Source organism: Carassius auratus, chromosome 8 (assembly GCF_003368295.1).
Source record: "Carassius auratus strain Wakin chromosome 8, ASM336829v1, whole genome shotgun sequence".
Taxonomy (NCBI): Eukaryota; Metazoa; Chordata; class Actinopteri; order Cypriniformes; family Cyprinidae; genus Carassius; species Carassius auratus.
The window spans coordinates 20,984,740-20,999,362 of NC_039250.1; the positions used below are offsets into that span (position 1 = coordinate 20,984,740).

At 37.8% G+C, this 14,623-nt stretch overlaps 1 protein-coding gene across 1 annotated transcript; it reads left to right on the forward strand.

The window, feature by feature from the left end:
- The first annotated feature begins 2,749 nt into the window (after positions 1-2,749).
- LOC113107575 (G-protein coupled receptor 61-like) lies at positions 2,750-10,167 on the forward strand. The gene is made up of 2 exons (XM_026270186.1): positions 2,750-2,965; positions 7,999-10,167. The coding sequence occupies exon 2, from the start codon at positions 8,217-8,219 to the stop codon at positions 9,618-9,620; it is 1,404 nt and encodes a 467-aa protein (XP_026125971.1). The 5' UTR covers positions 2,750-2,965; positions 7,999-8,216; the 3' UTR covers positions 9,621-10,167.
- Positions 10,168-14,623: the final 4,456 nt, after the last annotated feature.

Genomic DNA, 14,623 nt, shown 5'->3' on the forward strand with positions numbered 1-14,623 from the left:
CCACATGTAAAACTATGTGCAGCACATTTTGCTGAGGACAGCTTCCTCAATCTCAATCAGTTTAGCACAAAGATTATTCCTGAAAGATGGAGCAGTTCCCTCTTTGTCTGGAGAAGGCGTTGTTTATGGATCAACAACCGGTAAGTGTGTTTTATTATTTAAGTTGTTGCGTTTAACAGTTTCTGTAACTTATTACACAAAGGGCAACGCTGTTTAGCTTTGTTAACTAGATGGTAGGGCTGTGCAAAAAAATCAAATGCGATTTCATGTGCATCTCGTCAGTAAAAACGCTCTTGTGAAGTACATCTCCAGCACATGCTTCTCAAAACTAGCCCAATCGTGTTTCCAGCAGGGGGGCAGGGTTTCATATTTTTTTAAGTACCCCTGGGCGCCGCCATTGGCTAGCGGACCCCCACCTGCTGTTAGCATTCCATTGAATCCTATTCATTTTGACATCATTTTGACAGCGAATAACATTTAAAGACTCCATTTGTCCATTAATTATTTCTAAAGAAACATGAAAATGTATAAAAGCTTCATTACCTTGTATCTTACGTTATGGTCCTGTTGAAGCAGTTTTTGTAAAAAATAGGCTAACGATTGCGTCATAACTTGCGACTCTCTGTCGCACAGTGGAGAAATTACCGTATGGACAGGAGGAGAAGCTCGCAGGCAATCTTTTACTGTCTATGAGGCTATCGGGGGGACGTGAAGGCATTAAGTCAAGGGAGATAATTAATCAGAATACCTTCCAAAATTTGCTCCTGTTCACGCTCGCCTTCTCTGGAAGATTCGGTGGGTGATTCAGATTTCTCTTGGCACAGCGTTGAGAAGACTTACAGGTTGCTCATGTGACATCTACATCATCAAGCTCAGTTTGATTCTGCGCAAAAATGCCCGACCCCCAGGAAGTGCGTGCTTCTAATTGACTTTACTTGTCTCCGTTGAATCCAATGGGGTCGCTGTGTCCATTTCTTTTACTGTCTATGGTTTCCAGGAGGGCCGCGTGCGCTAAGACGCTGTCGAATCACAACACAGGAACCGCTGGCACAATCAGAATTCATCACCTATTTCTGAAGGAGGGACTTTATAGAACAAGGAAGGCATCAGCCCGTTTTTATGACAGTGAAAACAGCGGTATACAGATAGGTGAATTGTGTGAAAAATACTATGTTTTTTTTTAGACGTGAAGCATGAACACATGTTATATTGCACACTGTAAACACAATCAAAGCTTCAAAAAAAGCACAAAAAAACGGGACCTTTAAATCACAAAGAAGCAGATTAGAGTGCAACCAGTTTTTCTTTGAGTGTTATCCAAAACTTCAGTGTGAGTTTGATTTCAGTGGATACTTTGAGCTTATGTTAGAAGTTAGACATTGTTTATCTGATGCTAATAAATAAGAGGAAAACAAGGCATCAGGTATTTGTTTATTTGGTGCTGTAGTTTGTCCGGTTTGCTGAAATAAATACATGAGTCATTCATTTTGTAAGACAGCTCCATATGCGACAAGAGTTTCGTGTCCAGTGGTGTCAGCTGAATGTTTTCTCTCACTTTTGTGCTTGTAGCTGTTTTAGTGATTTTTATACAATATCTTGCATCCTAGATGATTCCTGTGCAAAGCTGTGCTAGAAAGGTATATAGAACCACTTACTGAAATGCAACGTTCAGACAGACATGGCTGCTATGTTTCTGTAAGCTCATATGCAAATAAGATTTAACTGCCATAAATTTGCTGCACACTAATAGCATGTTTGCCCCAATAATTTAACGAGGAAATTCCTGCTAGTGAAATTTAAAGACAACAATTAAAATGTCAGAACACCCTAAGATAGAGTCAGAAAATGAACTTTTAAAAATATTTCTTGCTGACAAAGAAACTGTATGGATATTTTATGTCTGCATATTTTTTAATTATGTTTTTTTATGCATTATTATGGGTATGCTATTTTACCTAGACACTGCATGAAATACCTCAACTAAATGCTCAAATAAAAAAAAACTCATTTAAAATGTTTTTATATATATTCTATTCTTTCAATATTATGTAGAACAAATAACTGTTTGATTAAAAAAAAGGCCTATTAACTCCTCTTCATATTAAATATACATTTTAATTGAACTGATTTTCATTTGACACACGATGTCCTCCAAAACCCGGTTTTAGAATAATTTCTTGTGTTTCTCGCAGTCCCTTTGCGCCTTTGGCAGATTTTGCAACCACAAAAAAACAATAATCAGGGTCTCATGAGAGGGCTTTTAACGGTTTGGACATATAGAATAAACCCTAGCCCAAATAAGAGATTGAATGAGGAAAAAGCAACTGTTTTTCTTTGCAACAACCCATGGATCCCAGGAACCCGAAGTGACACCGTAAGGCACTGCAGCCCATGTGTGCTAGCGTATGCGCCTGAGGGCCTTCAGATGAACGCATCAGGAACGGAGGGCACTAGGACCTGGTGAAGCGAGGAGGGTTGCCTGCCTGCATCCCTGTCTCCTCTCCATTCTGCTCTGCAGTTGCCCTGTGTGCATGTGAGGGAGAGCACATGTTTATGTGTATTTGTGTGGATGTGTGTGTGTCGGAAAAGGGGCGAGAGTGGGTTTCATACATCACCGCCTAAAGAGAGACCGCTTTTTTGTTATCTTTCCGTCTTCTCGGCAGCGTGAACATCAGCCTGACCACCTGGACCAGCCGCCTGCCTGAAGCATCGCTGACGGGGGAGGGGGCGATATCTCTCTCTGTGTGTGTTTGTGTGAATGTGTGTGTGTGAACATGTGTGTGGGCGGGTGAAAGGGTGAGGGGCGGAGAGATGAAAGGGCCAGGTGAGGAGGGGTATTGGGTATCTCTCTCTCGCTTTCTCGCTCGCTCTCTCTCCCCCTCTTTTTATCCCTCTCTCCCTGTCGCGCGACACTAACCCTGGAAGCTGAAGAGGAGATCCTCGCTGCTGGACCTCTCCACTACAGGTACGTTCTCCCCATCTACATCTCATGGAGCTACGGTTCCTTTAACTCCATACCTCACCCCGACGCCTGCTTAAACTTGTGCATCCTAGAAGACATGCATATGTTGTAGAATTTCCAGACGGATGAGTTGGAAATGGGTTTCAAGATCTCGCTCTTGCAGTTAGACGTTCCTCTGGTCTTGCTTTGTAGGCTCCATCACCAGGCAGTGACATTATTGTTTGTATATTTTTTGTATATTATAAACCAGAGGTTGCCTTGAATGAAGGTGTTGACATACATGACATATGTGTAATATAGCACTGAATCAGCTCACCTCAGGGGATTATGGGAACTGTTTGGAAGCAGACAATGAACTGGGCGGTCGTTGGGGTGATAGTGGATTATTTAGGTGATGACAGCAGACATCATGTTTAGAAGTGTGGGCTATTAGTTGTAAAGTGCAAGGACTCACCCTGAGGGAGGAAAGGAGAAGAAGAAGAGAGGGGGAAAACACGAGGTTTTTGAACAACAGAGCTAGTTCTCATCGCTGTAAATACTGAGTCATGTGCATATTACAGGGTCATATGTTTCTCAGTTGGCAGCCCCTGAGATTGTCAGTTGCTTGCAGATTTTTGTCTCACAAAGTACAGGAGGGTTCACAGAAAGTCGACCGTTTTAAAATGCATTTGCTGTCTTCATCTCGGCCCTGCAGATGCATTTATGAGCATGAACGCTAATCCCACTCCTTTCCTATAGAAAGCACAGGTTGTTTTTAACCCCCTAAAAATTAATCAAACCCACAAATGAAACCCCCAGAAACTGTTTCTCATCATGTGCATGAGCATTAGAATCCTCACAGGCTGATGATTGCAAACTTGCATAGAAATGTTTTTCATGTTGATTATTTACAGTATGGCATGACATAGGTATTGGAAATGTAGGTTTCTAGATCACAGATCTTGACATAGCGAATTAGTATTTCTCGGTAGTGCTCAGTATGGAGCTATAGTGACCGTAAACCAAAATCAAAGCTTGTAAGAACTTAAAAATCTTAAATAGTTGGTTTTATTATTCAAATAGCCTATTATATTTAATATGACTCGTCTGGAATACATTAGGCTCTGCCAATGAAAGTGACTTTTTAAATCACAAATGTAGAAATGGGTCCTTACGTGTAAAGTGTGCACCACTACCATTAATGAAATAGAAAGTGAAATGACTGTTCTAAATACACGCCATTGGTTGAGCTAGTCTGGTTGTGTCCAGGTGGTCAAAAGTCTCAAATAAAAAAATAGTTTATATTCATTTTAAAAGTTCAAACAACTGAGTTGTCTTTTTAACATTTCTTGTAAATACTTCAGTTTGACGGAAACCTTATGGATCTGATATTTGTTTATTTAGGTCTAGATAGTGTGATTGTAGGTCTGCTTTGTCTAGTTAGGATTAGTAATATATGAATTTTTAAGAAAAGATGCAATAATGCAATAATGTTAATAGAAGTCACCGTAAAAAACTTCTATTTCAAATAAATGCCAGGGTTTTTTTATTTTTATTTTTTACTTTTTATTCATCAAAAAATTCTGGGGAAAAAGTATCACAGTTTCCACAAAAAAATATTAAGAAGCAAAGTTCTCAAAATGTATAATAATAAGAAGTGTTTCTTCAATACCAAATCAGCATACAGGAATGATTTTTGAAGGATCATGTGACACTGAAGACTGGAATACTGTCTTCTGAAAATTCAGCTGTGCAATCACAGAAATAAATAGCATTTTAAAATATATTACAAATATTTTACATTTTAATAATAATGCACATTACTGTTTTTGTTTTATCTTGATCAGATCGATGCAGCCTAGATAAGCAAAGAGACTTTAGAAACATCAAACCGTCATACCAACCACAAACCACTGAATGGTGGTGTAAACATGTTAATATGACTACAAGAGATAGTTCACCCCCAAAAATTACAATTCTGTCATCACTTACTCATGTTAATGTCATTTCATTCCTGTTCGACTTTCTTTGTTTTGCGTAACATAAAAGAAGATATTCTGGAGAATGCTGGTAACCAAACTGTTTTGTTTACATTGTATAAAAAAAGAGAAAACTCTAATCTTGTTCCACAGAAGAAAGTCAGTCCTACAGGTTAGAAACGACATGAGGGTGAATAATACACTGTATGAACAATTTGCATATTTAGGTGAACTATCTAACTTTGGAAGTGCGTGCTTGCTCAGAAAGACAAAGAGGATGCTTCATGTGTGTTAATCCTTCAAAAAATGTATTAGCTTTCTGTCATGGACAGTACACTCGAAAGCTTACTGCTGCTCAATTATAACTGTGCATGTAAATGCAGTCTATTTTGTGAAAGAGCCTTTTGTGAAAGTTTATGCACATTTAACTGTGACAGAAGGAAGTATTTTAACCACAAATTACACTTCACCTTTCAGGTAATAACTTTCTGTATTCACTTTTAACAGTGCTGGATTGCCTAGCACAACTAAAATCCCAGCCTAGTGGTATCCTAATGTTCTGGCCTAGTTATGTAAACATCACAAGAGGTTACCTGGAAATGTATTGAGTTTACCAATAACTATTGTCTCATTGAGCCCCTTCATCTCAGATCTAAAAGTAGTTTTTTCATTCTTTTTATTCCTTAAGTATGTTCAGTAATTATTATCCTGTGAATGATGTTTAGAGCTTTGTTTCACTTTAAGAGGCAGTTCACCCAAAATGTAAAATTCTATTTATATTTAGTCATTTTGTTCAAAACCTGTATGATTGTTTTGTGGAACACAAACATTTCGAAACATGTCTCTGTATTTCTGTCCATACAATGAATGCCAATGGGGTCCAGTTGACAAAAACAGTTGAAATATTCTTCAAAATATCTTTTTGTTCCACAGAAGAAAGTAAGTCATATAGGATTGGAACAACACAAGGGTGGCAGAATTTTTATTTTGGATGAACTATCCCTTTAACTCCAAATACCCTACTATTTTGAGCTTTGTTTTTTTTTTAATGCTAACTTATAAAAAATAAAAAAATTCTAAAGCACGGAAACCTTATGATGAAGAAGAAGGGTAAACGTTATCACTATTATCATCACAATCAAGCTCATCATAGTCATGTGGATAATCATGCCACTGTAGCTCTAACTGCTTTGAGACCTTCCAGGTACAGAACAGCCTTCACTGCTACAATCAATCAGTAAACCATGAGATCATTGTGGTCACAAGCCTCGGGCAGAAAACACAGAGATGTCCTAAAACAACAGTTTATAGCTGAATTAGAGATGCTTTTGAGCTTGTCACAACACTGACCACATTGTATCACAAGGGAGAGTTTGTGCCCTCAGAGAAAAACTGGATGGATTGAGGATGTGGAGAAACAAAGCTGGTCCAGTGTTTTTACAGTAAAATATGATATTGTAAATTTGAGAAATGATGCATGTGAATTAGTGTGCAAGGTGAGGTCATGACCATAAACACAGAGCACATGATTGCCAACAGTGTAAAGAGTTTTGAAGGGTGCTTGGGCCGAACCCCGCCAAACTCGGATCGAAGGTAGACCTCCAGGGCCCCCATCCGACGCCGTGTTTTTCAAGCACTTGTATATTTGTGTGAATTTAGGGTTGGGTATCGGTGAAGATTTCATTATTGAATTTGATTCCGAATCATAATTTTGATTCATTTTGACTTGATTCCAATTCATTTGGGCATATATTTTAGTAAAATAGGTTTTAACCTCAATGTGACTTCCTGTTATAAATAAAGGTTAAGAAGTTATAATAATCCATTTTATTTACATATGAATGTATGAAAATGCAGTAACTTGCAAGGATACCTTATTGCTGATTTAATAACTGCTATGATGCATTCAGTAGGTAAATTTAATGAAGGATCCTTCAGACTGATTCAAACAGTAACTCTTAATTGTTATTCTTTTTTTGAATGATTGATTTAAATGACCTGCTATTGGGTGGGTGATATACCGGAAGACACTACTGACTGGTAGAAATTTGTCAGTCGTTAGAGATTTTGGTCTATCGTCTCAGTCACGATTACACCATCAAGTGATGTCGCTGTGCTACGTTGGCATGAAAACTTGTAGTTTGCATGCGTTTTTAAGCATTACAGTCATAAAACAAGTGATCTTAAACCACTGAAATGCAATCAGCCGTGAAAGAGAACTCATTTTGCAGTTTACAGTGCTTACTTTTTACCACTTTATAGGCCTTGGAAAGGTTAAATACACACACTTGTATGTCAAAATGCCTGTCTTTGTAAAGTATCCCCATAAACACAAACAAAATTTAGGTCTTAAGTGGAAGCAAACTGAGAAAGAAAACACATGTTTAACACTATATTCAATCTAGGCAGCTCTTAAAGTGACAGCAGTCTAATATTCCTGCTGTCTGTCATGCATGTTAATAAAACAACAAAACCGAGAAAGACTCTCACTGCTCTTGACTAAATCACTTTTGTTGCTTTGATAAGAAGAAACTGTAGTTTTTTGGTGCTATTGCTTGTAATTATTTTCTTATTCTTATTTTATATTCAGTGAGCTTGTTTAAAAAAAAATAGCTGGCTTTTTGTGAGGTTTTCACTGGTAACAAGAATTATGACCTTTCTATGATATCAAAAAAATATGATCAAATAATTATGTCATGATATACATTGTTACCGTGAAATAAAATTACTCATATCATGAAATAATATTTTGGCACATCACCCAAACCTAGACCAGATAATGAGAGTCAGTTGTTTGAGAATTGGACTACACTAGTTTTTTGATCCGCTAAACTGAAACAGTTTGTGAACTGGATTGTTATTACTGGCAGCCCGTCAGGACTCAATAGAAACACACATTGTACCACATTCAATTAGGACTGCAAACTTGAGTAAAATATAAATTATATTGTCTTGGTGACCATATTAGGATTTTAAGAATAGATTTCAAGTTTGTTTAAATGAATATCGCGATTAATTGCAAAGTCAGTATTTTTATCCTTAAAAGTTGTTTGCTAACATTATTGTCTCTCGTCACAGTCCCATCATGTCTCATTTGGTGCTGCTGGACTTAGAGCACAGTCGAGTTCCAGGGATTTCAGAGGAGAATATTTGAAGTCCGACCTCTACCAGCATGTCGTAACGCCGACAGAACTCCCCCATTGAACGGTACTGCTTGATGCCACTCTTCAGCAGGGGAGAATGGGTGATAGTCCCATGAGAATCACCTCCGCCCACAATTCTCATTCCATCCTCTCATGGAGCATACAGCCGCCTTCAACACAACGTGGAACATCACCCACACCACCTCTTGGCGTCCAAACACAACCCAGCCTAGCGCCTCAGGACTGAGTGAGCCCAGAGATGGACACCTCTTGCAGACGCTCGGCCTGTGCACCATGCTCCTGATGGACGTACTAGCTATAGTGGGCAACTTAGCCGTAATGACAGTCATCGCCAGAACGCCGCGACTACGTAAATTTGTGTTCGTCTTCCATCTCTGCCTGGTGGATCTCATCGCGGCCCTGGTGTTAATGCCTCTGGGTATGCTGTCAGGTCAGGGCTTTTTCAACAAGGCTCTTTGTCAGGGTTACTTGTGTCTGAGCGTGGGACTGATCAGTGCTGCTATCCTCACTATCTCAGCCATCAATGTTGAGAGATACTACTACGTCGTTCATCCCATGCGCTATGAGGTGAAAATGACTGTAGGGTTGGTGGTTTCAGTTCTGATTGGAATATGGATCAAAGCCATCCTCATGTCCGCGTTCCCTTTACTCGGCTGGGCGCTCGATACAGAGGAGCCAGGAATGGCTGTGGGGAAAGTTATGGGGAAAATCGTTGAACCAAAGTGCTGCTCGCTTTACTGGATGGAGGAAGGGCCCCAACGACTGGTATTCATGGTCCTTTTTACCCTGATGTACTTCCTATGTCCTGTCCTCATCATCTTTGTTGTGTACTGCAACATGTTCAAGGTGGCCAGGGTTGCCGCCATGCAGCAAGGGCCAGTCCCCACTTGGATGGAGACTCCCAGGCCGCGCTCTGAATCTCTGAGCAGCTACTCCAGCATGGCGGCCAGCCTCAGCGGAGCTCGAACCACCCCCCAGAGGACTTTCAGCGGGGGCAAGGCTGCGGTGGTCCTAGTCGCCGTAGGAGGTCAGTTCCTTGGGTGCTGGCTGCCTTATTTCTCCTTCCACCTGTACTGCGCCGTCATGCCGTCCTCTCACGAATCCCTCGCACGCATGGCCCAGCTGGAGGACGTCTTCACTTGGATCGGGTACTTCTGCTTCACCTCCAATCCTTTTTTCTACGGCTTTCTGAATCGGCAGATCAGGGAAGAGCTGGCCAGAAACCTGGCCTTCGTTTTTAAGTGGGGGCATCCTGGTGAAGAAGAACAGCTGCCCAGTCGAGAGGCTTCTATCGAGGAGAACTTTCTCCAGTTTCTTCAGGGCACAGGTATGCGGCCAAGGAATTCCCAAAGCATCTCCATCCCTCAACAGGAGGAGGACAATCCTCTCTCCACCGAGCTCCACCAGCCATCTGTTGACTTCCACATTCCTGGCCAGATCATGGAGGAGACCTCGGAGTTCATAGAGCACCAACACATGAACGACCTTAATATATCAGACAATTGTATCAAGACAAAATCGGAAATGCAAGGTTGATATTTTCAGATGTGAAATCTAGATTTAATGTATCATATATTGTTTCTCTGTTTTACCATTGGATCTTTTTATACTCTGCCGACAAGTTTGTATATAGCTTGTTTTAAATTTTTGGTTGGTTTCTGTCATACCCAAACATATTTTTTTCATTAGAGAAGATATGTTGGACTGATGAAATGACCTCATTTCAACACATTACCACTAGACAGAAACTTATTTATATAGATTCAGCAACATTTGTCCGAACAATGTAACACGGAAGCAACATTGTGACGTGGAATCTGTATTCAAAAAGCGGTATGTACGGCAAGTGGTCAATGTTACAAACTTTTAATGCTCCTAATGTTAATTCAGACAACAAATTAGTATAAAATTGGTTAATAACTAAATATTATTGTACCAACAAAATTTGGAGCATGCACTAATATTGAAGCAAGGTATTTTGTGTGGTGGGTAGATTTTAATTCTTTAGTTGCCGTAAAATTATGGCTGTCATATTTTGAATATTTTGTTTTTCTTCAAAAATGAATTAAAACATTGAAACACATATAGTCTGTGGATGTTGTGGTGTACAAGGGCTTTCATCCTTTCTATCAATAGTACTGTTTAAAAGTTTGGGGACATTAACATTTGTATTAATTTCATTAATATTACAGAATATATATATTGAAATATTTTGTAATATATATAATTTTATATATTTTTAAAATATAATTTATTCCTGTGATTTATTTATGTGATGAGCACCAAGTGATTATTTGATTTCATGTTGAAAACAATGTTTTTGTAGAAACATTTGCTTTCAGGATTCCTTGATTGCAAAGTTAAAATAACATTTATTTGAAATAGAATTTTATTCTGTAACATCATAAATGTCTTTACTGACACTTTTGTTCAATTTTATGCATCTTTGTTAGATAAAAGTATTAATTTCTTCCTATTTCCCCAAAGTATTGAACAGTATACTCCAATCCAAAAAGAGTTTACACGCCGAGTTGTGTTATTCAGGTCATTTGAACATTGAAGGATATGTAAAAGAACAACCCTAGCAGAATGTGATAAATTCCCAAATTGTAAAAAGTTCTGAACATTTATCAAGATGCACATTCATGCAGCAAGCCTTGCTTATCATCCATAAAGAGATAATCACAGATTGGAAAAATAAGGTGAAGTGTGTTTACAGAGAGTCAAATCTGTGTTGGCTTATTCAGTCACATTTTCCAGAACTTGTGACATGAAGATGGCGGCTTCCACCTCGGGGCCTTGGGTTTGCTCAAGCACCTGATCCACAACATGGCGAGGGACAATCAGATAGTCTTTGACAAAAGGTTAACAATCGGGTCAGCTGCAAACATGTGCCACTACAGATGTCCTTTTAGATTTAGTATTCTCCACCCACTCCCAAATCTGGCAACACTGCTATTATAATCATTTTTTCATTTCTTACATACACCTACTACACCTGCGTTGTTTCACTCATTAGCAAGTTTCACATCAGATCTGAATCATCAGCTGAGTTCTCAAATATTGGTAGAAAATGATGGGACTTCATTTCTCTCTCCTCACTGCAGGGACCATAAAAAAGTCCAGACAGAGATATCAGCCAGTTCAAAAACAGAACAGCTTATGCAAAATGTCTTAAAATTAGTTTAAGATAAGATACAGATACACATATTCCTTATTTTATATAATCAAAATATTAAAGTAGCTGTTCAGACTGTTTAATCTTTTGGACATGCATGGTAATATTTTTAGGAATTAAAAAAAAGTTTATAACAACAAGATAATATTCTAAACAACCTTTGCATTATTAAAAAAAGGTTTTTGTTTCTTTATTGTTCTTGTGATACAGACAAGACTCATCTAGATGTCAATGGCTGTTTGTTTACAGGTAAACCTAGCAGGCGTTCCTGTGTCAGTGACTGTGTGCCCTGCTATGTTTAGCCATAAGCAGAATGAGCAGCATACAAAAATAAGTAAAGTTAATTTCCATATAACCAAATTCAGTGGTTGCTATTTTGGTGGTTGCTATTTTGAGCATTTGAGATTAAAGGCATTAAATACACGGTTTCTAATTTTCCACTGTAATGACATTAGTGCTATTTCGTTAAAATCAAGAGGAAAGAAGTATACTGGGTAAAAAAAGAAACAAAGCATCTAAAATATGAACAAAAACATCAACAACTTTTATTGTATCGTTTCTAATAAATTTTGTTATTTTGAACTTGAATCCTAAAAGAATGGTATCAGGGTTTACATAAAAATATTGTGAAGTACAGCAGTTTTCAACATATAATAACGAATAATAAAATATTAAAATTATTTCTGAAGGATCATGTGACACTGAAGTTACTCACGTGACTAAACATTTAAAAATCTAAAAAACTTAAAATTCACATTTGCTGTTTTAGATTTAAATAAAATAAAAAAAAACTTACATACCCCAGGTTTTTTTTAACAGTAGTGTATATAATTTATAATTCTAAATGTCTTAGATTTTTTTTTTATTTTTATTTTATTATTAACATAAATTATAATAAAAAAAAAATTATTCACCTCCTAGACTTCTGCCTGCATGAATGGTAAAGATACAATTATAACATGTATGCTCTTCAACTCTTAATAACTGGCTTGAAGGACATCTCGAAATAATTCAGTAAACATATCTTGACAGAAAGTGACTCAATATAACAAACCATCATTTAAAGGGATACTCCACCCCAAAATGAAAATTTCAATTCAGGACACAATTTAATATATTTTGGATGAAAACTGGGAGGCTTGTGACTGTCCCATAAACTGCCAAGTAAGCTACAATTTCAAAGTCCAGAAAAGTATGAAAGACATCGTCAGAATACTCCATCTGCCATCAGTGGTTCAATCTGAATTTTATCAAGTGACAAGAATACTTTTTGTACTTAAAGAAAACCTAAATAATGACTTTATTCAACAATGCGTCTCCTCTTTGTCTCTCCGCATCACCATATGGCCATTTTGGAGAACATCCAGGTAAGCTATTCCGTGTCAGACATGACACAAGGATACTTTTTCTATGGGTATTTACCCATTGATTTGAATGAAAACCGTGCATCCGTGCAGCACGGCTTACACAGAAGAACGTATGCTGATTGCATACAGATTATGTTCTCCAAAAAGGCACTACGGTGATGCATAGAGACACAGAGGAGACACATTTTTTGAATAAAGTTGTTATTTTTGTTTTCTTCATGTACAAAAAGTATTCTTGTCGCTTTATAATGTTACAGTTGAACCATTGATGGCAGATGGTCTTTCATACTTTTCTGGAACTTGACAGTGTAATTTACTTGGCAGTCTATGGGACAGTCACAAGCCTCCCAGTTTTCATCCACAAATATCTTAAATTGAGTTCCGAAGATGAAAAAAAGCTTTTACTGGTTTGGAGCGACATGGGAGTAACTGATTAATGACAAAAATTTGAATTTTGGGGCAGAGAATCCCTTTAATGAGACGGCAAATTCCATTTATATCAAATACAGTGCTACTGATGAAAATATTTCCTATTCACATTGTGTTGTTCTCTCTCTTCTCCTCCCCACACATTCACCTACAGGATATATATATATATATATATATATATATATATATATATATATATATATATATATATATATATATATTCACATATTTACGAACATGCACACACAAACAGACGTAGACACACACTCATGTACACATACACACATCAGTGCGACTCACATCAGTGTACTTTGATGTTTGGTAAGTAAGAGGGAGGCCCCTAGTGGTGAAGTTCAAACAAGCTGACCTTCTAGCTCTGCTGAGAGATGAAGGTGTTGAGAGCTCTGTGAAGTCATCTGCAGCACTGGGGGAGGCTCTCCTCGCCGCTGATTAGAGATCAGTCTGTGCGTCCGCTTAACTCAGACAGTTTTCAGTAGCTGTTTTAGATTCACAAAAGATAATGACTTCATTACAATCCAAATAAACTGCGTTTAAATCTCTATGAAAAATGAATCAAGGTTTCTAACCATTGTTTGCTATATTATCAAAATTTATGCTTTGATTAATCAATATTAGAAGCAATGGGAGTTTTAAATGTTAAAAATCTGCATGCATCTAGATCATAATATTGGGATATTATAAATTCCAGAGATAAACTAAACAGATGGCATCAGATGATAATCAGATGATAATCAACAAATAATCAATAAAGCCTGGATTCATGTGATCTTATGCAGGGGTTAAGGATTAATTCAGGGATCCGCCAGTTAAAAGTGTCACTGTTTAAAATAATTCAGCTAATTTTGGGAACTGCCACTGTGTGGAAGTACCCGTATATTGCTCTTGTATTGCTCCTGATGGCAGGTAAGGAACATTCCTGTTCTTAAGTCCGAGATCCACAGTGCAACTAAACAAACCCAGCTCGACCGTGATTCAGTGGAGGAACACAGGCTTTATTCTCAACCACTGTGGGACTTGGTGTTTCCATGGTAACTTATCCTCTGTGACATTTCTCTGGCTAGGGAGTGCATTCATGAGCAAAAGGCCCTAATCATAACCTGCTGCATCACTTACAAAATAACAATGCATAAGTTTGTATCTCTGTCTGTAAACATGCACTGAGATGACATGGCAGTTTGTATTTAAAAATGCTCATATTGAAGCTATCCTAAATAATCAAAATGTTATGCAAAGCTATTATATGGCCTTTGTTTGTTCCAAAGGCCTAAACTAAAGCATTTCTTAACACACACACACACACACACAAGGTTTATAAAATAAATAAATACATAAATTCGATTTTGTCCGAATTTCAGGTGAGTCGAATCTTGAATCATGCCGTTAAAAGATTCACTGATTCGTTCAGTGATTCATTCTGCAGCATAAGTAGCGACAAGTGCATTTTTTGTGGGTTATCAGCGAATCATTAATTAACCGATTGCTTAAAATAATGTTTAAAAACGAAACAAGCTTATATTAACATCTTCCATATTTTCAAGTCTTTT